This window comes from Amborella trichopoda, chromosome 13 (assembly GCF_054954075.1).
Source record: "Amborella trichopoda isolate Santa Cruz 75 chromosome 13, AtrichopodaSantaCruz75HAP2 v2.0, whole genome shotgun sequence".
NCBI classification, from domain to species: domain Eukaryota; kingdom Viridiplantae; phylum Streptophyta; class Magnoliopsida; order Amborellales; family Amborellaceae; genus Amborella; species Amborella trichopoda.
The window spans coordinates 18,656,237-18,679,850 of NC_142348.1; the positions used below are offsets into that span (position 1 = coordinate 18,656,237).

The 23,614-nt window shown below is 36.9% G+C and overlaps 1 protein-coding gene across 11 annotated transcripts; it reads left to right on the plus strand.

The window, feature by feature from the left end:
• The first annotated feature begins 144 nt into the window (after positions 1–144).
• On the plus strand, positions 145–22,476 carry LOC18433868 (uncharacterized). Of its 11 annotated transcripts, none has more exons than XM_088855373.1 (10): positions 145–213; positions 442–519; positions 2,310–2,353; positions 5,158–5,269; positions 8,355–8,431; positions 11,760–14,510; positions 17,728–17,899; positions 18,278–18,327; positions 21,897–22,045; positions 22,128–22,476. In XM_088855373.1, the coding sequence occupies exons 7-10, from the start codon at positions 17,845–17,847 to the stop codon at positions 22,222–22,224; spliced, it is 351 nt and encodes a 116-aa protein (XP_088711499.1). In that variant the 5' UTR covers positions 145–213; positions 442–519; positions 2,310–2,353; positions 5,158–5,269; positions 8,355–8,431; positions 11,760–14,510; positions 17,728–17,844; the 3' UTR covers positions 22,225–22,476. The 11 variants fall into 11 exon arrangements, 10 of the variants coding, with proteins under 10 accessions (XP_088711499.1, XP_088711500.1, XP_088711497.1 ...); XM_088855374.1 differs by having other exon boundaries at positions 462–519; XM_088855371.1 differs by lacking the exon at positions 442–519.
• Positions 22,477–23,614: the final 1,138 nt, after the last annotated feature.

Consider the following 23,614-nt stretch of genomic DNA (forward strand, 5'->3'; position numbering starts at 1 on the left):
ACCCATATTAAAATAGTGTTAAAAAAATCGACTTGCTTTTTTTTAAAGAAAATGAAAAAAAAATTAATTATATATAATATAGGCCCTTCAACCAATTGTGTATGGGTTAGTGAGGATAATAATGAGGGTTTTCTTTGCCCACCAGAGTTCGAGCTTGAAACACCAGGGCGCCTAAACCTGCGAGAGGCAGCGGAAACCACAAGCATAAACCTGGTACGTTTTTTTCTCTCTCTGCTTTCTCTCTCCTAGTACTTCGCTTTTGACAGAACCCCACACACACACACTCTCTCCACCACAATCCCTGTTCTTCTCTCTCTCTCTCTCAAACCCACCCTCGCACCGATCCCTCTTTTACTCTCTATCACAAAAGCTTATAATTTACAGTGCTCTTCCTCTTAAAAGAAATTTTCTCTCTCTCTAAATTCCCTTTTTCTGATATAGGGTGTTTCTCATGGCATCAGTTGTTGATGAACAGATGAATTTGTTCAACTTTATTTTGCCATTTGAATGAAAAGACAAGTATGGGGAATTACGGTGATTGATAGATTCAGCATGGGGTTGTGTCCATTGCTTGTAATATTTTTAATTTTTATTGTTTGGCTTTTATCTTTGTGTTATATTATATCTATGTAGCATTGACCTGAGCGTTTCAGCTATCAAGCAGTGGTTTCTTTATCTGAGTGTTAGCAATGGTTTCTTTATCTGAGTGTTAGCAATGGTTTCTTTATCTGGGTGTTGTTCCTAGTAAAAAGCTTGAACCTCAGTTACGGGTCTCTTCTTTCTTTCTAGTATTTAACGTTTTTGAACAATGAATTTCTCAACTTTTCCTTTTCCTATCGTTAAGGGACTCATCCTAGAATCTCTGAGATCTCTGGTGTTGATTTGTATTGTAAAGCCTCTTGAGAGAGAGATGGTCTCGCTATTGTTGCGGATACCTTTTTAACCCCTTTCTCTCTCCCCTCAGCTACTTTAGCTCTCTTTAGTTTTTGAGAAATTTGTGTTTTTCTTCTGTTTATTTGAAACAGTTTAATTTTATATACTTGGCTAAATCACATTGTCCATAGTCTATCACGTTGGCACTTATTGGGGTTCCATACTACTACCAGGTCATGATTATGTTATTCTCTCTCATCCACTCTCCTTATTTACTATCAGAATTACTAAGCTTGCCCTCAGTCAAATAGTTCAGTTTCTCCCTTGCACCCAGGGATACTTAGACAAATTGAGTCCATAAAACATAATTGTACTCATTTAGTTTTACAGAGGTAATTTGTATCCCCACAGTTTCAGGAAGACTAAGGATTCCAGGTTTGCTTTCCATCAGCATAAAAGAGAGGACAACCAAAGGTTGGCCAATTTCAGTCACTCACACAAGCGTAGGGCACTGTAAAACCAACTTAAAAGGGGTGAATTCAGATCGGTCAAATTCTCACACTTGAACAAATTATGGCAACACCAAATTGAACACATCTGAGCATTACCATGTTTGCCACTCTCCTTTTCTTTCCTCTTATCCGCTCTTCTTTTCTTCTTTTTTTTAAGGGAAGGGCCAAAAAAAAAAAAGAGAAGATGAAATGAAAGCGGAAGATGAAAAGATAACGAATTCAAGAAAGAAAGGATTCAAGAAACATAAAGGATCAACTTTGCCATATCAAAGAATATAGAGAGAACAGAGAAAATGAAAGAGAAGAAGAGAGAAGAGAGAAGAGGGAAAAATGAGAAACATGAGAGGAAAGAGAAATATGTGAGGTTCAACCCGCCCTCATTCATCTCTCAGCCTTATATTTTATTAAAATTTATGATATGGACAAAACTGCCAATACAAATATTATCAGGACACTTAGGTCCAAAACTTAGATAACAAAGGAATTTAACAAAACTATTTGTTGAAAAATGTCGTATATATCTTGTTTTCAGTACTTTTGTCACCTTAGGCCTTCTGCATGTTTCATTTGGAGTATCTTTGGTCATCATCCATCGACGAGTCATGTTATAATTAATACTATTACCATAGATTGCTCCAATTAGCATATGTGATGTGGGGAGACTTGTTATAAGTAAATGTTGTTATGCAAATAGATCTAGTTTGATAAGAATTTATCTATCAATTAGTTCTTCAAAGGACGCATACTTTGTTTTCTCAGTTCTATCATTCCTTTGGCCTAAAAATTATCCTCACTTTGAAATATGTTCTTATTGTTGCCTATAATATAGATTCACATTAGACTTTCTTGCATTACGAATGTGCTTCATGCTTGCTTTTTTTGCTCTGTAAGTGATACAACATAGTCCTTTTCTTTAAATTTTAGGTGCTTGATAAATCTCGTGCTACAATGGGTGTCGCTAGATCGGGGTACGTTAATATTGCTCAGCTCTCGTCATTTGTGGGCATCAACTGTGGTTCATTTTTCACTATTTGTATACTTGAAATAATTTAGATAGAAAAAATTGCTCATTCTGTTTGAATCTCATTCTCATGTTTTTATGTTGAATATCTGGGTAAAATGTTGATTTTTTTATAAGATATATATGAGCCTAAAAGGTTATGATGACACATGTTAGTTTATGATGCAATTTGCTTTATATATTTTAACAAGGATATGATGATCTTCTATCTCTATGAGGCTTGAGTATGTTGTGGCCTCTAGATGGGTACTTGGTATCAGTATTTGGCGATGGCGAGAGTCTTTCTGACTCAGGCTTTCTACCTATATTTAGGTGTTTGTTATCATTTCAGTGTATTATGTGCTAAGCGTGTTAGAAGTTATACTAATATTTCTCTCTTGTTCATCTAATATCATTATTGCATATTGACAATGTTAAGATTGAGAGAGAAAAGAGAGAAAGTAATATTCAAGCATATGACTAATAAAGAATATATGCCTTTTTCACTCAATACAAATCGTGGGGCAATGTGTGTAATACTGCATATGACTAAGAAAGAATAGATGTCTTTTTCACTCAATACAAATCGTGGGGCAATGTGTGTAATATTCAAGCATATGACTAATAACGAATAGATGTCTTTTTCACTCAATGCAAATCATGGGCAATGTGCCCTGTATATACACAGATTCCTATGGGAGTTACAATAGGAGTTATAGCCTATTCTTTTTCACTTATTACAAATTGTGTGGCTATGTGACCTATATATACACAGATCCATAGGGGAGTTCCAACCCATATGTATGATTGTTACATGATTATTACAGCCCCTTATGCGTGACTATCATATAGTTGTTACAGTCCATTATGTGTGATTGTTACATTGCTGTTACAGCCTATTATGCACAGCTGGTTTATAGCATTTAGAAGTCAGCCTATTCTTTTTCACTCCTTACAAATTGTGTGGCAATGTGTACTATATATGCACAGATCCCTGGGGGAGTTACAGCCCATATGAATGATTGTTACATGATTATTACAGCCCCTTATGCATGACTTTCATATGGTTGTTACAATCCATTATGTGTGATTGTTACGTGGCTGTTACAACCTATTATGCACGGCTGGTTTATGGCAGTTAGAGGCCCTTATGTGTGACTGTTACATAGCTGTTACAACCCATTATGTGTATTTGTTACATCGCTATTCCAAGTCCATTGTGCATGACTATTATATGGCTGTTACATCCATTATGCATGACTATTATATTGCTGTTACAGCCATTATGTGTGACTATTATATGGCTGTTACAGTCCATTATGTGTGAATGTTACATGCCTGTTACGGGCAGCTCATTATGTATGACTGTTATGGTCACTACACTACGCCTCAAGCTAGAGCATATATATCATAGATTCCCAGCTTGTTCAAAGTATCCTTTAGTCGAACTTGAATAGAGGCCTTAGTAAGTATGTTTGTCCACCAATTGATACTCAGATTGAACAAAACCCAGGTTGTAATGCCATAGACACTTCCTCTTGCAGTTCTCCATGAAGAAAGGCATTCTTCATGTCAAATTGCTGGAGTGGCCATTTCCTGTTTACTGCAATAGATAAAAAGTACCTATTCTGATTTCAATTTTGCTATATGAGCAAAAGTCTCCTTATAGTCAACTACATATAACTATGTAAAGCCCTTAGCTACTAGACAAGCTTTGTAACTTTCAATTGATCGATCTACTGGTTTGTATTTTAGGATATACACCTACCTCTATACAACGACATGTCCTTCTGGGTGATCAATTATATCCCAACTTGCTACTTCTCTAAGGCAATCACTTTCTCTATTCCATTGTGGGTGAATCAATGCATCCACAACTTTGGTGGGAATAGGAACAAAGGAAGTATAGCAAAGGTATGCATGAAAGGAAGGTGAAAGTGAAGCATAAGAAACAAACTTATTGATTTATGACATTTTCTCTTTCTTGAACTAGAAACCCTAAGGCTTTTTTTTCTATTTTCTGGGTACGAATTCCTTAGTTTCAAATGTGAGGTTGTTGGAAATGTGAGATTGCTGGAAAAACGAGGTTGTTAGAGATTGTTGGGAAAATGATTGTTACATGACTATTACAACCCCTTATGCATGACTGTTATAGGGCTGATATAGCCCATTATGTGTGGTTGTTACATGGCTGTTACAGCCCATTATATATGACTGTTATAGCCCCTTATGTGTGACTGTTATATGGCTGTTATAGCGTGTAATTATTACATGGCTCTTACAACGCATTATACATGACTGTTATATGGCTGTTAGAACCTGTTATATGTGATTGTTGCATGGCTGTTACAGCCCATTAAGCATGACTATTACATGGTTTATACAACCTATTATGGATGACTGTTACAGTCACTACAAACAACATTGGCCACAAACACTTTTGTCCTTTCTACAATTTATGAGGCAGCGTTTCTTTTATGGTTTGGAAATTGCTTTTGTAGATTATTGGTGATCTGGTTACTGACATGTGGGTACATTTTGCAAGTGCTACCTTTTCTCGTTAAATGTTATTTCTTTGCAAAAAGGAGTCATAAAGGGTTGCTAAAAAAAGAAAACAAAATAAAGCTGAAAATGAACGTTTGGTGATGCGAGTTGCCATGAAAACTCTGGTTTTTTTTTTTCTAATTAGCTTCAGCATAATTTTGCATTGCTTAATCATTTGGTATGGGCCAATTTAGCATGTTGTGACTTTGGAGTATTGTACTTATGCAGAGAGATGCTAATGTGGGCCAATTTTATGGCATGAACCAGCTTTAAAGACCTGTGGAAAAGGATGAAGCTGGTATCTCAATAACTTGTGAGGAAGATGGCCAATTAAGGAAGGGTAGGAGCAGTGCTCTCTATTTTTGGACTGAATTGCAATATGGTGAAAGCAATAAATCTATATTTTATAGAAATAGATGTGAACATTATAAATTTAATTTTTTTTAGATTTTCTTAATTTTATTTTTAATTTTCGTTTTTCCTTTTTGAATCTAGTATCTTTTATCATTTCATGACAGTTGAGACCTGTGGCCACCCATCATCTAAAATTGCATTTTCACTCCCGACAACCCCCTTGTTCATATTCCTTGAGGATCAGGGTTTGCTTCCTGCCTAATTTCCCATATTTATTGTGGGGATGATGGGTGGGTTTGAAGATGATAGATTGATTTTAGGGAGGAAGTTGTGAACAAATCATTTGGTGAATACAAGCATTTGAATTTGTCAAGACATTTTATACTTTAGAGTAGCGCTCTAGCTACTTAACATGTGATTTCCTGCTGATTTGCAGTTGACTTCTGTTCAAAATAAGTTGCCTCCACACACCTATTCTAGTTGGATGCATCTGTTGGTGAGATCATGGTTTTGGTTGGGGGGCTAAGAGGGGATTTAGTACATAAGGCTTGCATGAGGATGCATGTGCTATAGGAGTGACTGCCTTGTCTTCTGAAAGCCTAGCCTCCTTACATAGGAAAAACACATGCAATTAAAAATCATCGGAAATTCTTGATCCAAATGCCCAAAAGGGTTCTCTGTGTCACAAACGCACTATTGCCCTAGTGAAAAAAAGATCACGGGTGATCTCGCCGACCTTGACTAAGGACAACCCTCAAACCCCTCCGGCATGTGTATAATATTGGCCTCATGATCCAGATTTTGTGATTCTATAGAAACTCATTTTGGATCTCAGTCCGCAAAAATCCAGCAAGTCATAATGTTCATGTCCATTTCCATTGTGAACAAGAACAACCATAAAAACTACAGTGAACAACGATGTCAAGGCTTCGACAGGCCACATACCAAACACCCAGCAATGGGTATTTTTCTTTGGTCAGCATTTATGGTGGAATTGATTTGGGTTATCTGGAGTGAAAGAAACACAAGAATTTTTGAGGATGGGGATATCGCAACAAAGGTCCTACTGGAGCGCGTCAAGGCCTTGACACTGTCATGGGCGTGAAGCCACAAAGCCTTCATTAACTTCTCCACAGCTGACTTCCTTAACAGCTGGCAGGTTATTGTGGAAGTTAGGTCTCTACACATCTCCCGTATCTCCATATGGAGACCCCTAATCATGGGAAGGTTGAACTCAACTTCGACAGTTGCTCCCTCGACGGCCCCGGACCTACCTGTTTTGATGGTCTCTTTAGGGACCACAATCATAACACCCTCCTCTCCTTTTTAGGCAACATTGGCTACAATGTTTCCACCATGGCCAAAGCATAAACCCTTCTTGAGGTTGTCAAGTGATTCAATCACATGTGGGGGAGTTGTTTGATAATTGAAGCGGATTATAAAATGTCATAATATGAGCCTCGGGTGTCTCAGTTTTTCCGTGGTGACTTGAACTTATTTTTGAGCAAATTTCCTATCCATGCAAGCTTACTTGTACCAACTTTCAGCATACTTGCAGGAGGCCATCTCTAGTACGGATGTCCTTGCCAAAGAAGGTGTGAGAGCAGGAAACTATTCTGGAACCGTTTTGGTACCTTTGAGAGCCAGGGTCCCAATTTTTTGAGTTTTTGTATTTCTTTTGACAATTTATAGTATGCCTTCATTGGCACCCATTTTTGTAAAGGTCATTACGATGAGAGCACCGATATGGCAGAGTGCCACTATATTTTGTAATCATTTACTCAATGTTCAAGAAGGCGGAGGCAGCCGCCTAGTGTGAGGCTGGGTCCCGATATGGCATTCTTTGCAAGAGGCCATCTCTAATGTGGATGTCCTGGCCTAAGAAGGTGTGAGAGCAGGCAACCTTTCTGAAACCATTTTGGTACCTTTGAGAGCCGGGGTCCCGATTTTTTGAGTTTCTGTGTTTCTTTTGATGATATATAGTGTGCCTTCATTGGCGCCCATTTCTGTAAAGGTCATTATGATGAGAGCACCGATATTGCAGATTGCCACAATATTTTGTAATCATTTATTCAATGTTCAAGAAGGCAGAGGCGGCTGCCTAGATACTTGGGCGGCCCTAGTTTTTTTGTTTATTTTTATTTTTTTTGGGGGAGGGGTGGAGGGGCATTCTCTCCTTTTTATGGTTTTGATTTGTTTAAAAAATTAATATTAATGCCAGGCAATGTGTGGTTGTAAAAAAAAAGTAAATTTAATATCATGGCTATATGCATGTGTTATTGTGTAAATGTGCCACATGTGCTTTTTTAAAAACCGTACCCTCTCTCTCTTTGAAAAGTTAAAGAAAGGTATTCTACTAAATAAAAGAAAGAGGATACTTTACTTTTGTAAGAATGACAAAAATTAAAGAAAGGATACTTTTATTGAAAAAGGATAGCTTTTCTCTCTAAAATAAATGAATAGAAGTACGAAAATAAAAAACTCTCTTCATAGACCTGATTCTCTATCACTAAATACAAGAAAAAAAAAAAAGGAGGTGTAACTAGGCTGGCACCCAGACCTGCCTTGGGCGCCTCTGCCGGCACTTTAAACAAGTCCGCCTGCACCCACCCCCTCCGCCTGCCTAGGCCACACCTAGGCAGTTTGAGAGATAGGCCTAGGTGGTCGGGCGGCTGAATTTTTGTACATTGCATTTACTTAAAGCAATAGAATGTCAACATTTCAAAAAAAAAAAAAAAAAGGGAGAAAATAAGAACAGAAAAAAGTTATGGTCTTGAATGTTCCTAGCTATGTAGAGGTGCTTTTCTTTTATTTCAAGCTGTCTTCTGCAGAGTATGGAGGCACTCCATTTTGTGTGTGTTACTTCTTTATCTTAGGGCGTTCCACAGAGGTTATCTGTATAGGTTCTTTAGTTGTGTTTAAATCAGAATAGTGGAGATTCTGACCCATTTGGTGTATATCATGAAAAATTGTTATTAGTTTATTTTGCCATTTGTCGTGTTCGTAATTGATCCTGGCTTGTTGATTCCCATTATTATTGTTTTACTTGTCTGAGATTAATTTTCTGACAGCCCTGATGGTGCTGCTAAAACGGAAGCCTATCAAAGAAAAGTTGACAAACTTGCGAAGAAATTGAAATTTTATACTAGTGAGTTCTGTTTCTTGCCTATCACCTATAGCTTTCATGGAATATGCATTTTTTCTTGTTCTCCATGTTCTATTTGTTTTCTATAGGGTCGTACAAATTTAACATTTCCCATTTTCTTTATTTTATTTGTTTTATATAGGCTAATAGGAATTTTCATACAATATATGATGGACATAAGCTCAGGCATTCTTGGATAAGCCTATTTTTTGGTTTAGAACCCCTGTCTTGTGGGTGGTATCTAACCCCTCCCTGTACTACCTCTCTTCTTTATAAATAGAACGTTCACAGTTTAAAAAAAATAGACATAAGCTCAGGCATTCATCAAATTATATGTGCTGGACTAGTCTCATAATATTATAATGCAGCACATATATTTAGGATTTTTTTCTTATGCACCATGGAAAATAAACTATTTTTCGGCATATTCCTAATGACTTGCAAATGAAATGATTTTAACTATTATGGAAACTAGCTTGCCAGCAATAGTTCTTTTCAAATGCCTTCGATAAACATATGTCCTTTTTATTAGACCTTTTTCTTTTGACCATAAATATAACAGGCAAAGGATCGTAGAATTTGAATAATTAAACTATTTATATCTTATTCTGTTAAGTTACCAATTTATTAATCTAATTTAGCGCAAAAAACTGAAATAGTAAGAAAGACTGAGATCTGTGGTGTCTAAGAGATCCCATAACCTATAAGCCTTCCCTTGCCAGCCGAGTCTGCCATCCTTGGAGCACCACTCCTATCTATTACATCGATGATTATCTAGTACGTGGAGGATTTATTTTAATTCCAAATTTGTGGGCAATCCAACAAATAATATATTGGATGGTTTGGAAACTATGATGCTGCAAGTGATCAACAATTAAAATGTTACTTGTGGTGAAGGTCACAAAATTATGCTGGAGCTCATTTTCTCCCAGCTTACCGATAGGGAAGACCTCTCTTTAACATCTAATGCTTGGATCTTGAAGTGATCCCCATCACTTCCACACATGCTTGTCCACTGTCTACTTGCAAACTCATTCATCGTCTTTCCATTGTAACCTTCCTTCCAGATTACCCCTTTTGGAACATTAGTGTCATTGATGAGTTTGTATGATCTGCTTGGAAATGTTGATTCAACCTGTCCACCTCTTCATTATCAAGAACATTTTGCTATGAGATAAGGCTATTGATTGTTGCTGGGAAATTTACTGTGAAAATGCAGGCCCTGCTCCTCCAATTGACCTCTTCTTTAACTCCGTTTTATTATCCCACCATGACAATTTAAGTGATCAACAGATAAAATCATATTTGTCGTGAGGCACAAAAGTCTGCCTGGGCTCGTTTCCCAAACTACACCCATAGGGAGGACCTCTCTCTCACTCCTCTTAACATATAATTCTTGGATCTTGAAGCGATCCCTATCACTTCCACACATACTGGACCAATGTCTCGATGCACAATCGTTTCCAATTTTATTTTAAGATCTTGCCTACCAAACTGTCCCTATTTGAAACATTAATATTATTAATGTGCTTGTATGACCTACATTACAGAAATATTAACCCACTCACCCCCACATTCTTAACAACGTTTTGTTATGAGGCGTGGCCATTGATTATTGTTGGGATTTATTATGAAGATACTGGCCCTGCTCCACCAATTGACCTCTTCTTGAACTCCATTCAATTTGTTACATGCCTACGGAGTCCAAGTCCTTCAATTGTATGCCTTTGGTATCATTTTCAGGTGCATTCCATTACTAAAATTGTAGGTTGAGTCCTGTACTCATGGGCAAGAAAGAAACCAGGTTTTTGAGCTGGTTGCATCCCATGACACCCCTACACAGCGTTACATGGATATTTCTTTGGGTGCTATTCCTGTCTCGGATACTTATCGACCCACATGCTGACACAGATTCTTCATCTTGTTCACGTACCATTCACTACATTGACATAAACTTCATGCTCTTCTTTGTTTCCAGAATTTGAACTTTGACTAGCGGTATAGAGTTCAACCAACCATGTCTTGGATTATTTCGGCTTACTCGATATAAAATGGAATTGTAGCAAACAATTTTAGATTTTGTTCTCTTTATCTATATGGCATTATTAAGCCACAGTTAAGGGTTGCACACATGTTGTAAGAATAAAGGGGGGCACTATCTCTAGAGAGGATGTAGGGCATTTGACTTTTCAAGGAAAAGAAGTTCAAGACAGCTTCTCTAGGAAAAAAGATATACTACTTCCTAAAACTTTTCAAAGCTAAATTTTATCTAAAAACCTCTTAAAAGAGGATGCACACTATTTCTTCATTTACTTGATTTTAAGAAGTATTGATAGTGAAAGGTAATGGCACATTAAATTTCTCTTTTTTACGTAATGAACTTTATCTCTTCCTATATAATCTCTCTATTGTAGTTTAACACTTGCAATCTACTATGGTAATGACACCTTGGATTTCTCTCTTCTCAAATAAACCTTATGTCTTCCTCATTATCAAAAAAAAAAAAAAACCTTGTCTTCTTGTCAATGTTTTAAAATGTGGCCACATCACTGCATATGCAGCCACATCACGCATTATGCGTTGGGCAGCGCATCGCAAATGGCCACATATGCACTCTAGAGAGATGTGCTTGTATATGCGTCGCATCTCTCCGCATATGCAGCCGCTTCCCGCATAGGGTGCATAATCCTGCATATGCGATGTACCAATTTTTACAAAAATGAACCCCTCGGGCAGGGGTATTAAGGACTTTTTGAACCACCCCCCCAAAACATCATTTTTCAGCCACTCCGTGGCTCTTTTTGGATCGAATGAATTAAACAAAACTGGCAGAAATTTTATTATGTGAAGTTCTTCGATTTGTGTATTAGTTGATTCTTGGTTATTGATTTGTATCTTTTGGGTGTTGATTTGAAGAAGTTTAGGCGAACTTGTGACAATAAATCGAGGGTTTAGGATTTAAAAGTTGAAATTTGGAATCTTACTCTCAAGACTTGAGAAATGATGATGATTGTATTGACTATTCTTGAGCTTGACTTTTGAACTCTTTAATCTTCGTAGTCTTTTAGTTTGTAGTATTTTGTAACTTTAATGTTTGTGGTTGCAAATTTGTGCTTATGGTTGTTGATTGTTGAATATTTTATAAAGCTAGTTTCAAGTTTCTAGTTTCTATCAGGGGATAGTGGATATAGAATCTCTGATAGCTAATACTTTTGGAGTTAATGAATAAACTAAATACCTACTATCATATATATCACCTCCATATTTTTTTATGCATTAACCTTTCTTTTAGATTTTATAGAATTTTTTATATTTATTGATTGCATTGCAGTGATGCACCCGCATCCAGACCGTATCGAGCCACATCTCCGCATCGGCTCCCCAAATACATATGGCCGCATCTCGCATTTTAAAACACTGCTTCTTGTATTATCTCTTTATTTGAATAAGAAACTTGCGATTGTCTAGGGACAATGCACTTGCAATCTTGGGAGTTGGAACTATTGAGGTTATATGGCCAATTAAAGGCCTTATGAGAGCATGTATTGAAAACATATAGTGAAATGTTGGCTCCAGTGGGGTGAGGCATTTCTAATGCCTAGACTCACCTGAGCTTTGATTGGCTATGGCTCAATGTGATGTCCAAAACCCGTAGTCCTGGGCTTGTATGAACACAACCCTTATCGGTTTGGATGTGGGGTTATCCCTTGATGAGGTCGGAGTTGTGCTCAGGATAGTTGGCCAAGAGACATGGATTTAACCCCAATGCGTGATGGATGGCTTGAGAGGACAAGGGCTTAAATCCTCATCATTACCATTACACGGCATGTACAATAGATAATGTTTTAAAATGCGGCCGCATCAGGCGCTATGCGCCATCTGGCGCATCGCACTTTCCCGCATATGCGGTTTGGAGAGATGCGCCTGCATCAGAGCCGTATCCCGCATCGGTCCGCATAATCTGTTCGCCATTTTTATCCAAACTGTACCCCTCGAGCAAGGTCTATAAGGTCAATTTGACCCTTGAAAATGGGGGGAAAGGGTTTTGGGGGGTATTAAACCACCCAAACAACATTTTTCAGCCACATCCGTGGCTTTTAAGCAGAATTTTATTTGTTGAAGTTCTTCAATTTGTAATACAAGATACTACAAGCTAAAATTCTATGAAGATTAAAAGTTTCAAATCGAAGAACTTTTCCCTGTACTTTTCAAATAAAGTTTGTAACTTTAAAGAGTTTCATGAACTAATACAGTGAAGTTACAAATCAATGAGTTTATAACATTTATTGATCTACAACATGCTCTAATATCGTAAAGTTACATTTTTATAAATTTATAAAGTTTATAAAAAGTATACAAATCGAGTCAAAGAACTTCATGGACTCCTTTCAAGATTATTTATAAAATATGTAACTTTTAAAGTTTTTGGATGTAGATTTGTGCCTATGGTTGTTGATTGTTGAATGTTTTATGAAGTTAGTTTCAAGTTTTTAGTTTCTATCAGGGGATAATGGATACAGAATCTCCGGCAACTAATACTTTTGGAGTTAATGAATAATCTAAATACCTACTATCACATCTATCACCTCCATATTTTTTTCTATGCATTATCCTAGTTTCTAGAATTTTTAGAATTTTTTATATTTATTGACCGCATCGCCGCGATGTACCCGCATCCGGACCGCATCGACCCCCCTAATGCTTATGGTCGCATCCCTTATTTTAAAACACTGACACTGGATAGCCGTTCGGGAAGCAACCCTTTTGGATACGGGTGTTTTTAACGTGTACATGTGTAGACGAGATGACTCCCTACAAAACTGGACTGTGTTGGAAGAATCCATAAAGCATACTGCTGAAATGGGATCTGGACTTGTTCTTTGGGAGGGACCTGTAATCCATGGTCTAGAATCTTATCTCCTTCACGTTATTGGCTTACTATGATAGTCCAATCATGAATATTGCGAGAGGTTGCGGGTCATGGGAACTGTTGGGTCAGTTTGAGAAGGTGCAGTGAGATACGGTCTCTAGAGAGGGTAGAGTCCTCAGTATGTTTGTCATAATCCTAACTCTATGGATCCAATTCCAATCAAATCTCCTTAGATATATTTAAATATGTTTTAATTACGTTTTTGATCAAATGAATTTTTAGACCTCTTTATGTATTTTATTTTATTAAAAACTAGTTTTTAAATAAGAAAAATCATTTTTCTGAATTTAGTTTAATCAAAGAGAAATAAATGATTTAGAGGCTTTATAAAATTATTTTGATATCTGAAAATATTGTTTAAAGTATTGGTGGCCCATTGGGGCTCATTGGGCCCACCATATTATGGGGTGTGGGGCCCACATGGCAACCCCGTTGGTGGTACGCTCCACCTCCTCCAAACTTTCCTATTTTGAATTATGGCAATTACGTCATAGGTTGATTTGAGTTTTTAGGAAAATGTTTTGTGTAGAGATTTTGATTGTTTTCAAAAAGGGGAAGTGTAAGAAAATAATTAGAATAGATTTATTACTTTCTCTACACAATATTTGTTGGAAATAGAGTTATGAAAACTGAGGGATAATGGTTCCACCTCATTTCTTTAATCATGATGGCTGATCTAAAGAAGGAATGCATAAGATCTCTTCACCCTATAGGTCTCAAAGATCAAAAGTCAAGATTAAATCTCATAATGATGGCAAAATCCTAACCCTAGAAACCCTAACTTTTGTTCTATACAAACTAACTATGGGCGCGTTCATTCTCTAGACTTGACATTTCTCTCTCTCTAAGCCTTAAGGAGTGGCATGTTACTCTAAAAAATATCTCTCCTCTCTTTAGACTTCAGGGTTTAGGAAGGGATACTAAGCCATGGGGTGGCACGCTCTGGCCACATAGCCTAGCCCTTAGTCTTGGCCTTATGCTCATGCGTTGGGCCTTGGTCAAGGATTTCCCATTTTATGCTCTCTACTGGTGTTGCTAGGTTTCCCAAGTTGTGAGATGAGATCTTGAATCAAGATCCTGTGTGCCATTAGTGGAGGGGACCCGGTGTGGGGTGTATGAAGTCCTTGGGGGTAACTTGAGGCAAGGTATAAGGTATTCTCCTGGTTTATGCTATCTTAATTCCATTACATCCTTTATTTCCAGATCTGTATTATAAATGTATTTTGCTTTAATGGTAAGCAAGTGAGAGTTTTTGGCAATTTTGTTTGATTTATATTGTATTTGGATACTTGTGAGTGATTCGGTTGGCAATACAATAAGATAGAAAACCTTTAGTTGGTATTGACTTGCCCGATCATGTAGTCCACCTATAAGGAATTAAGTTATTTTGCGTAAGGAGTCCTAAGGACAAATTTAAAATTTTTATGTTTCAAACAAATCCCCAAATTTTGGGGATGAATAACTAGGAATATAAATTATTCTTACTCATATGGAGGTGATATGCCTTTACTAAACATGATTATCAATTTAGACGTTATATATAGCTCATTTTACCTCTACTAAAAGTAGCTTCTTCTATTTTTTTTGTCTTCTCTTTGTCTTCCCATATTTCCCCAGCCATCAATTGAGCCGTTTGAAAAGCTGTTTTTTGTTCTTTTGGATGGAATTAAATTGTTTTATTTTATGTCAATTTTTTATGATGTTTTATTTGGGTTATAATATGATTATTTTATACTTTTTGTAATTTCTTGTTACATACTTTTACGGTGGTTTATTTATTACATGTTTCTTATGATTTGGAATAGTTGACTTTGAGTTGGTCGATAGAATTTATACTCTCTTTCCTTCACTGCAAATTAAGGTTGAAGTTAGTCAAGATGTATGCTTTCTATAAATTCTTCTATATATTTCTTAAGAGGGCTAGGACTGGCTTGTGGGGACTAGGGCCGGGCTAGGGCCATGGTTCGCCAGCCCAGGCCTGGCCTGTTGCCAGCCATATGCATAAATTACATTATATTTTTATTGAACTTTAATGCTTCCAAATTATTTATATTTTATTTTTTGAATTTTAAATAGAACAAATTTTTATTAGGATGTTAGTGCTTCCAATAAAATGCTTTGTATAGCTACCAAAATGTTTGTATTTAAGACAAAAATGAGCTGGTTTTAAAATTGTTAATCTTCTTAAACCCTAAATTTTTAAGAGTTTTCCAATTAAATATGATTGATTTCTTTTCTTTTAATAACTTTTATATTTTCTCTAGGAAAATTGATGTCACCATTTCAAACTTTTTATTATTTTGAATTAGTTTATAAGCAATTTTTAGATTTTTATTCTAAATTATTAAATGCTTAAAATTTTAAGCTTACTATTTGATTAAAGTAGGGAGTAACCATAATCTTTTCTAATAATGTGCTACGCACACAAATCTACTAGTAATATGGCCCTTTTGCTGAATCTTGTTTTTCATTGCACGAGGACTTGGACACCATCCCATAACTCACACAAGTATCCATGTCCAATGCAACAAAGCCATATTTTCTCTCATTTACAGCATATCAAAACATCTCGTGTCTTATGAAATGTCTTTAAAGATGTTGGAGAGAATTTAAGAAATAAGAAAGGGCAGTGCCAGTGTTTTAGAAATCTGCACCTGGCTGTTAGAGGCTCTCGGTGCCCCATGTTGCCAGTAATTCCATGCTCTGGGTGGAGACCTGTTAGGGGCCTGCCTTCGTGTCCTGCCCTGGGCGGAGGCCTATTAGGTGTCTGCTTAGGTGCCCTATGCAATATGATTGCAACACACACACACACACACTGAGAGAGAGAGAGAGAGAGAGAGAGAGAGAGAGAGAGAGATTGGAGCCTTATTTGGTAGCTTATCAAGAGAAAGAGAGAACCATTGGAACCTTCTTTGGTAGCTTGTCGCAGCCTTCGAAAATTTCTGTTGTCTTTATGCTTTTATTATTTTCCTAATTCGTGAATGCACTTCAGGACCTGCTACACCTACAGCAAGTGTGCCATATCAGTCAATTTTAGGCATGTTTGGTGTGCGTGAAAATATTTTCACGAAATGCATCCATGAAAGTATTTTCATGTAAAAAATCAGCCTCATATGATTAAGTGTGGGAGTTTTTTTACATCAATTGGCTGCCATTTGGTGTGAAAAAATGTGCTGGGAACGATCGATGTGAAATAACCCCACACCTAATCAAATGAGGGAGTTTTTTTACATGAAAATACTTTCACGGAAGTATATTCACACGTATGCCCTTAGTACCTGTAATCATCTTTAATGAAACAGGAAGTGGCCTCTCGATTGTGCACATAGAGAGAGAGAGAGAGAGAGAGAGAGAGAGAGAGAGAGAGAGGGAGCGAGAGAGAGAGTAATAGCGAGCTATACCCAAACACCCTCCATCCACCCTTCTTTTTATTTGGTGCGCCTTGTGGTTCGATCCAAAGTTCCTGAAAATGGCTATAACTGGAAGTCCAATCAAGTTTGGCACGCCCTAAACCAGTCTGGTAAGCGCGAAAGGCTAAGAGTTGGCACGTCTTGTCAAAATCCGGTGACAAGTTGGTTTAGCTGGTTTGCATACCCTATGATAAACTAGCCACTTGGTTTTCTGCCCCTATTTAGCAACACTGGTGAATGTTGCCCTTTTTTATTTTATTTTATTTCTAAGAAAGATATAAATGGATGTGCTTTTCCATTAGTTTGGGCAGGCCAAATTGACTTGCTTGATTGCAACTAGGCTGCCTTTCAAGCCTTTCTAGTTGGCGGTGCTTTTCATAGATCTGAAAATGCCTAAAATAACTTTCATAGATGAACTTGTTAGAGACCACCTCTTCGCCTATTGTTATTCTTTTCTTATTTATTTTCTAATTTTTAGTTTCTTAAGCTTTTTCCTGCAGAAAAAAAATAAGTGTAGAGCCTTCAAAGTTCCATTGTGTGCATGCAAAAAATAAAGAAACAGTATTGTCTATTACTTCTCTAGGAAAGACCCTTGTAATATGTTCAATGAGATATAAAAGTGAGTCATGGATGCACTTTGTGTTGTAAATACATGCTGCATGATTTGCATGGGGTTAGACCATCATTGAGTATGTTGAATTCTTCTTTCATAGACAATGTTCGCCTTGAGTGAAGATCCCCAGTCTCCTGCTCCTTTATTTCATGTGGACAACAGCAATGTTGTAGTAAAATAGATGCTCAGCAATCTACTTAATACCAAATCCCCTACCTGGCCATGATCTTGCTTAGAAAACCCCTTCAAATGTTAAAAATGGGGGGCAAATCTGTAATCTTTTGATATCAATAAATCATGAAGATTGAGGTTTTGTATGATTCCGAGTCTCAGCATTACTTTTCAGATCACCTGGGCTCAATATCGACCGAGGACAGCATCAAAGCCCTCTGCTAATGCTTTGAAGTTGAACATTTCTATCAATGATAAGGAGGCAACAATCCTCAACACCTATTCAATTTAAATGTTGGAGAATGCATTTTGTGACTTATATAATTCTGTCTCAACAGCAGCTTTAGGTTCAATGTCTTTGCTTGGGTTGCCTGTGATTGCTTTCTTAATAAAGGAACTGCAAAATGGAAAAGAACAGAGATAAAATATGTCCTCTGAACTTAGTGGGGGGCTAGTTTTACACCCATTGGTTTGGTTTTCATGCCTGTCGTGCCAATTTACATTCAACCCTTTTCTATATAAGAGGAAGTGGTATGAAATGGGTGTGATTACTAAAACCTTGGGTGTGAATAGTATCTTTCTTCCTATTGTTTTCATCTTTAACTTTTTTGTCTTTTCTGCTGCATTAATCCCGTTTATGTCTAATTCTTGACTACACAACCTCATTTCTTATTTAAGTGCAGCTTACTATTGTTTCTGAGTATGTCCAATGCCCTTCGGTGCAGGTGTCAAAGATACTGTTGTATCTTTAGCAGAAAAGAAGACAATTAATAAGGTCAGCGACTGTTTTCTAATTTTCAATGTTTTTGCTAGTGGTGTGTATTTGGATTTTGATTAGGCATCAGCTACTGAAGTTCATACAATTAGTTGACTGCTATTTATTTGTGAATTGACTAGGACTGTGATTGTATCTTCTGTTAATACTTCTGCTGTCGTAATCAAGTGTTTTATGTAATTGTGATCGTCTGTATATCTGCTCTGGCTCTTGGTTTTAAAATTGACATTAAGAAACTCAAACTAGCTTTCTTAGTCTGTGGAATCATGTGATTTTAGACAATATATGTTGTACTGTATTTACATGTGGGTCGATGGTTTGTTGCTCTATCTTGGAAGTCTTTTACTTGGCCAAATAGCTTTTCATGGTTTAGTAATGATTGATAATCATAACAATGTCTTTCCAAACTAGGTGACTTTGTATTAGTTTTGGAGGAAGTTTTATACTTGTCCTATTTCGTTATCTCTTTTTAATAAGTCTTTAGGGATTCTATTGTAGATGAGGATCATCATCATCATCATCATCATACATGAATCCTAGTCCTCTATTCTGCTTTGTTAGGGGCCATACCCTCAATAGTTACTATTTCTACAGGAGCAAATGGATATCTTGATCCATTAGAGATTGGATAGGTGAGGAAATTTCTTGTTCAGTTACGTACTTATTTAAGAACAAATAAGCCTCAGATCCAAGAAATCATATCTTCTACCCCGACATTCACCAAGGAAGCAGAAGCCATTATGAAAGAAGCTATTCAGGAATAGATAGAACTGTTTCTATTTTAGGAACAAACATAAATCAATGAATTCATTGATTATTTTGAGGTGTCTTTTAGTACAATAGGAATTGTTGAGAAAGATCTCTATCTCTGATTTGAATCATTCAAAATTTGTTTGCAATCGAAATAAAAAAATAGATGGAAATAGCCACAAGTCCCTGTATCTTTTTTCATTACTTCTAACCATATCTTTTTGGGCTTACCCCTTGACTTTTTTTAGCATTCTTCTTGAACTAACTCATACCGCCTAATAGGTGTTGTACTGGATCTGCGCCGCACATAGCCAGCCCACCTAAGTCTGTTCTCTCTCATCTTATCGTGTATTGGTGCCACACCTAAATTTTTCGGAATGTATTCGTTTCAAATTCTATCCCTTCTTGCCTTCCCACTCATCCATCTCAACATCCTCATCTCCACTACACTCATTCTATGAGTATATTTTTTGATCAGCCCATAGAGCAAAGTGGGTCTCATAGCGATCCTATAGAACTTGCCCTTCAATTTCATTGGTATGAAGCGATCTCATAAAATTCCGGTTGCACATTTCCACTTGGCCCAACCACCTCTAATTTTATGTGCGACATCTTTTTCAATCCCTTCATTTTCTTGGATTATCAACCCGCGATATCAAAAGTGTGCTCTTTTTGGTATTTCTTGGCCGTCAATCTTAATTACTTCCTCGTCTGCACTCTTATTATTACTAATCTTGCATTTTATGTACTCTGTTTTAGTCTGGTTAATTTTAAAACCTTCAGATTCTAGAGCATCCCTCCAAAGTACTAACTTTGTGTTGACGCCGTTTTGGGTCTCATCGATCAAAATTGTCACCGGCGAACAAATGCACTACAATACCTCATCTTGTAGGTGCCTAGTTAAGTTGTCCATATCTAAGATAAAGAGGTATGGGCTCAATGTTGACCCTTGATGTAGACCTATTGTCACTAAAAACCCACTTGTCTCTCCACTAATTGTTTGAACACTAGTTAGTGCTCCATCATATATATCTCTCACTAAGTCGATGTAGTGTCTGAAGATTCTTTACCCACAAAATTAAATCTCAAGGTACTCTATCATAAGCTTTCTCTTGATCAATAAATCTTGAGGTACTCGTTTCATGCCTTAGTCGTTAATCTCTCTCCCAGAGCTTCATAGTATGGAATGTAGAGGATGTTTTAGCTAATAGTAATATGCGTTGCAATGGTGTCTTTGTTGATATTGTTGGGACTCTCACTGGGTGCCACCTTGACATCTTGAAGCTCATGCAATTATTTGACTGCTATGTGTTTGTGATTTGAAAAGGACTAGGATTGTATCTTTTACTTATGTTAATACTTCTGGTGTCATATCCTAGTAAAGCGTTTTATATAATTGCGAGTTTGTATAATTGCTCCGGCAATTGATTTTTAAGTCGACATTAAGAAACACGAACTGGCTTTCTTAATTCTCTGTGGAATCATGTGCTTTTTATATGTTATATGTTTTTTCTTTACTGTATTCAAATGTGAATTCATGATTAATTCCTGTCTCAGAAGTCTTCTACTTGGCCAAATATCCGTGTATTGTTTGGTAATAATTGTTTATCATAATGATGTTTTTCTAAACTTGGTGCCATTGTATTTTCTTGGAGGAAGTTTTAAATTTGTCCTGTTTCGTTGTTATCTCTTTTATTCATGTCTATATAGGGATGCTAATGTAGAAGAAGATGCTTTAGCTGATAGCTGTGTGCACGGCAATACCATGCTTGTTGATGTGGTTTGGAGTTGGGACCATAACTAGGTGCCCCTTTGACATCCTCAGGGCCCATATCGTTTTTCCCTTTCTCCCATTTTAACAATACTGTTACTTAACAAAAACACGACAATGATTTTCTACCTGACATGTGGCATATGAGATAAAGAGGTTTCTAGACCTCGCCAGCAACTCAAATCTTTTATGAGGGAATTGATAAAGAAGATGGTGGATGATCTAAATAAAAAATCGAGTGTATTTGAGTGAATTGGAAAGTGATCTCATCGTAAACCTCAACCGGGCATCTTTGAAATCTTATGTAGAAGAATTCTAACAACTTCTTGGTACCTGATTTTGGCTTACCGTATTGGGGGATTTCTCTAAATGGAAAGGGGGTCTTTGCCTCTACTACTACGCATGAATGAGTCCTTTGTTAGATCTGATAGAACTTGAAGATTCGGAGTAACATGAAAAGAGATTCAAGTGTATATCTGATTGTTTATGCAGCGTTTTAGGAAGTGTCTTCTGGTTCACCTATCAGGCTTGGGTTGGTGTGGGTAATATATGGCTGTGTACATATGTGAGCATGAACATGTACTGAGGTTCTTTTGGCGTTGTATCATGTGAATTAATCTTGTATGACATGTATTCGGCGGAGTTCTGGATGCTTATGCATTTCATGGTACCTCTGAATCGGACTACCCATTTCGTCTCTAAATGTGGGAATATTGTTATAGTTCCTTGCTTCTTTGATTTTCATGATAATTTTCTTATCTATTGCTGTTCTAAACGCCTGTTTTGTTTGGGGTCATTTGTCGGTGGCTGATTTTTTTGTAGTTGCAGCAGGGATCAATCTTCTTACCCTGTTTGTTTGGACATCATCATTCATGAGAAAATACAACAATACCTGCTTTCTTAGCTTGCTTAGTTTGATCCATGAAATAGTGGATTTTCTCTTGGAAGATTTGGATCATGTCTTTAAGCAGCTCCTAGCAACTAGAGATTTGTTTTTTTGTTATATTTGAAAAGTTTTCCTTGTGATTTAAATTCGTATATTTTTTAGAAAAGAAGAATAAGAAGTCGGCAGCGGAAGGCGAAAGCATATGATCTCTTGTCTCTAGTTGAGTTCCTTCCGAATCTAGATGATCTCAAACAGCCCGCTCCTCATCCGTTGAAGTTGAAGGTGGACTGCAAAAATAGACGAAAGCTATTGTAAGTTATACTCAAGATTATATGTTCTCATAACACGAGTTTCTTTTAGTGGGTTTTAAGTATCACAGGTGTCACTGATCAGGGAAAAGGAACACGATCAGTTCAGAGCAGTCCTTGATCATCCTGCTTTCCAGTTAGACCCCATAGCTGCCGTATACCAGCATCTTGACCAGAAGTAAGAAAGGTGCTGCTTATGGTTCTAAGAGAACAAAACGATCAAAATCCAAGATATTACCTGACGCTCAATCCATGCTCCTGAATTGATATGCTGGCTTCGAATGAAAGTTCTTCCTTATTGTTTCCAAAAGAAAAAACAAGATAAGAACGTTTTGAATCCTGGTTATAACTGTTTCCAAAGTAACCCCCCCTGCTCTCTTAACCAAGATCCTAATCAGCTCATGCATGAATATATGGCTACTGTTATTCTTGGATGGGATTGTATTTTGTGGGGGGGAGGATATCTATTATTCATCAAATCGAATTTATTAAATTTATTATGTATCTAACATATGGTGGTTAGCACTAATGCTCATTTTCTTAATATAACATGTTTTCGAAAAAATAAGCTGACGCCCTAGCTCACACCACAATTTGGTAGTCGCTTTGGAAAAATTTAGAAATTTGGAGTACTTTAGGAAAGAGAAATTTATGCTAATATCCCTTGCAATTAGCTGAATTATACGAATATCTATAATTTATGTTTAAGTCTCTTGTTTTAGCTTTTTTTTTTACCAAAATGCCCGGATTTGGAATTGCGAGTTCCAAACAGATAATTTCATGTATAGGAAACTGGTTTGGATCTAGCAGTTTCGGTCGTCTTTATCACTGGTTTGGAATCATCGTTTTTGTGTACAAAAGTGGAAACATGTGACCCACCAGGTTGGAACTGCCAATCTCCAACTGGGTGTATTTAGGGAAGAAAGAGAGCATGAAAAAAAGAAGGGTGAGGTTTGTATAAGGTTCCACCTTATACTATACAAGGTACACTTTTATGTTTTGTCAGAAGATATCCAATGTCGATAACCTTGTGATGAGATGAAAAATTAATGATCAACTCTTAAATTCAAAATTTCAAAAATGGTGCAAATTTAGTAAGATCTTTTAACACTTTACTCTTGAAACTAAATAGTTTAGATCATAGTCGTTGGGTATGGGAATGGAATGGATCCTAGATCGGGGGCGGGAGCACATCAAGGTTATATTGAAGATCCTTGGGTCAGGGATCTATGTTTGTACAACATTAAATGTTGGGATCGAGGTCTATGCATGCAGAGATTCGAACTCCTTTATTACATGGGATTCAGAAGTATCATATCAAGGTGTGAGATCCCAAAAGCAAAGTTTTTAGTTTCGAAAGGCAATTTTTTTGAGTTCTTTAACTCAATGAGTGTATATATGGAGCGAGAAAAAACTTTTATAAGAGCAAGGGCCAATATTTTATAAGATCGAGATTTATCATATCAACGTGCGAGATCCTATATGTTAGAAGTGAAGTTTCCAAGGTTATTTTTTTGAGTTCTATAACTGAAGGAACGGATAACTAAAAGTGATTCAACATATAATGGAGCG

Coding starts and splice junctions, on each gene's coding strand:
- LOC18433868 (XM_088855367.1), top strand. CDS start 508: ATGAAAAGACAAGTATGGGGAATTACGGTGATTGATAGATTCAGCATG. Junction 574..2,309: donor TGGGGTTGTGTCCATTGCTT/GTAATATTTTTA, acceptor TTTAAATTTTAG/GTGCTTGATAAATCTCGTGC. Junction 18,328..21,896: donor AAAAGAAGACAATTAATAAG/GTCAGCGACTGT, acceptor TATATTTTTTAG/AAAAGAAGAATAAGAAGTCG.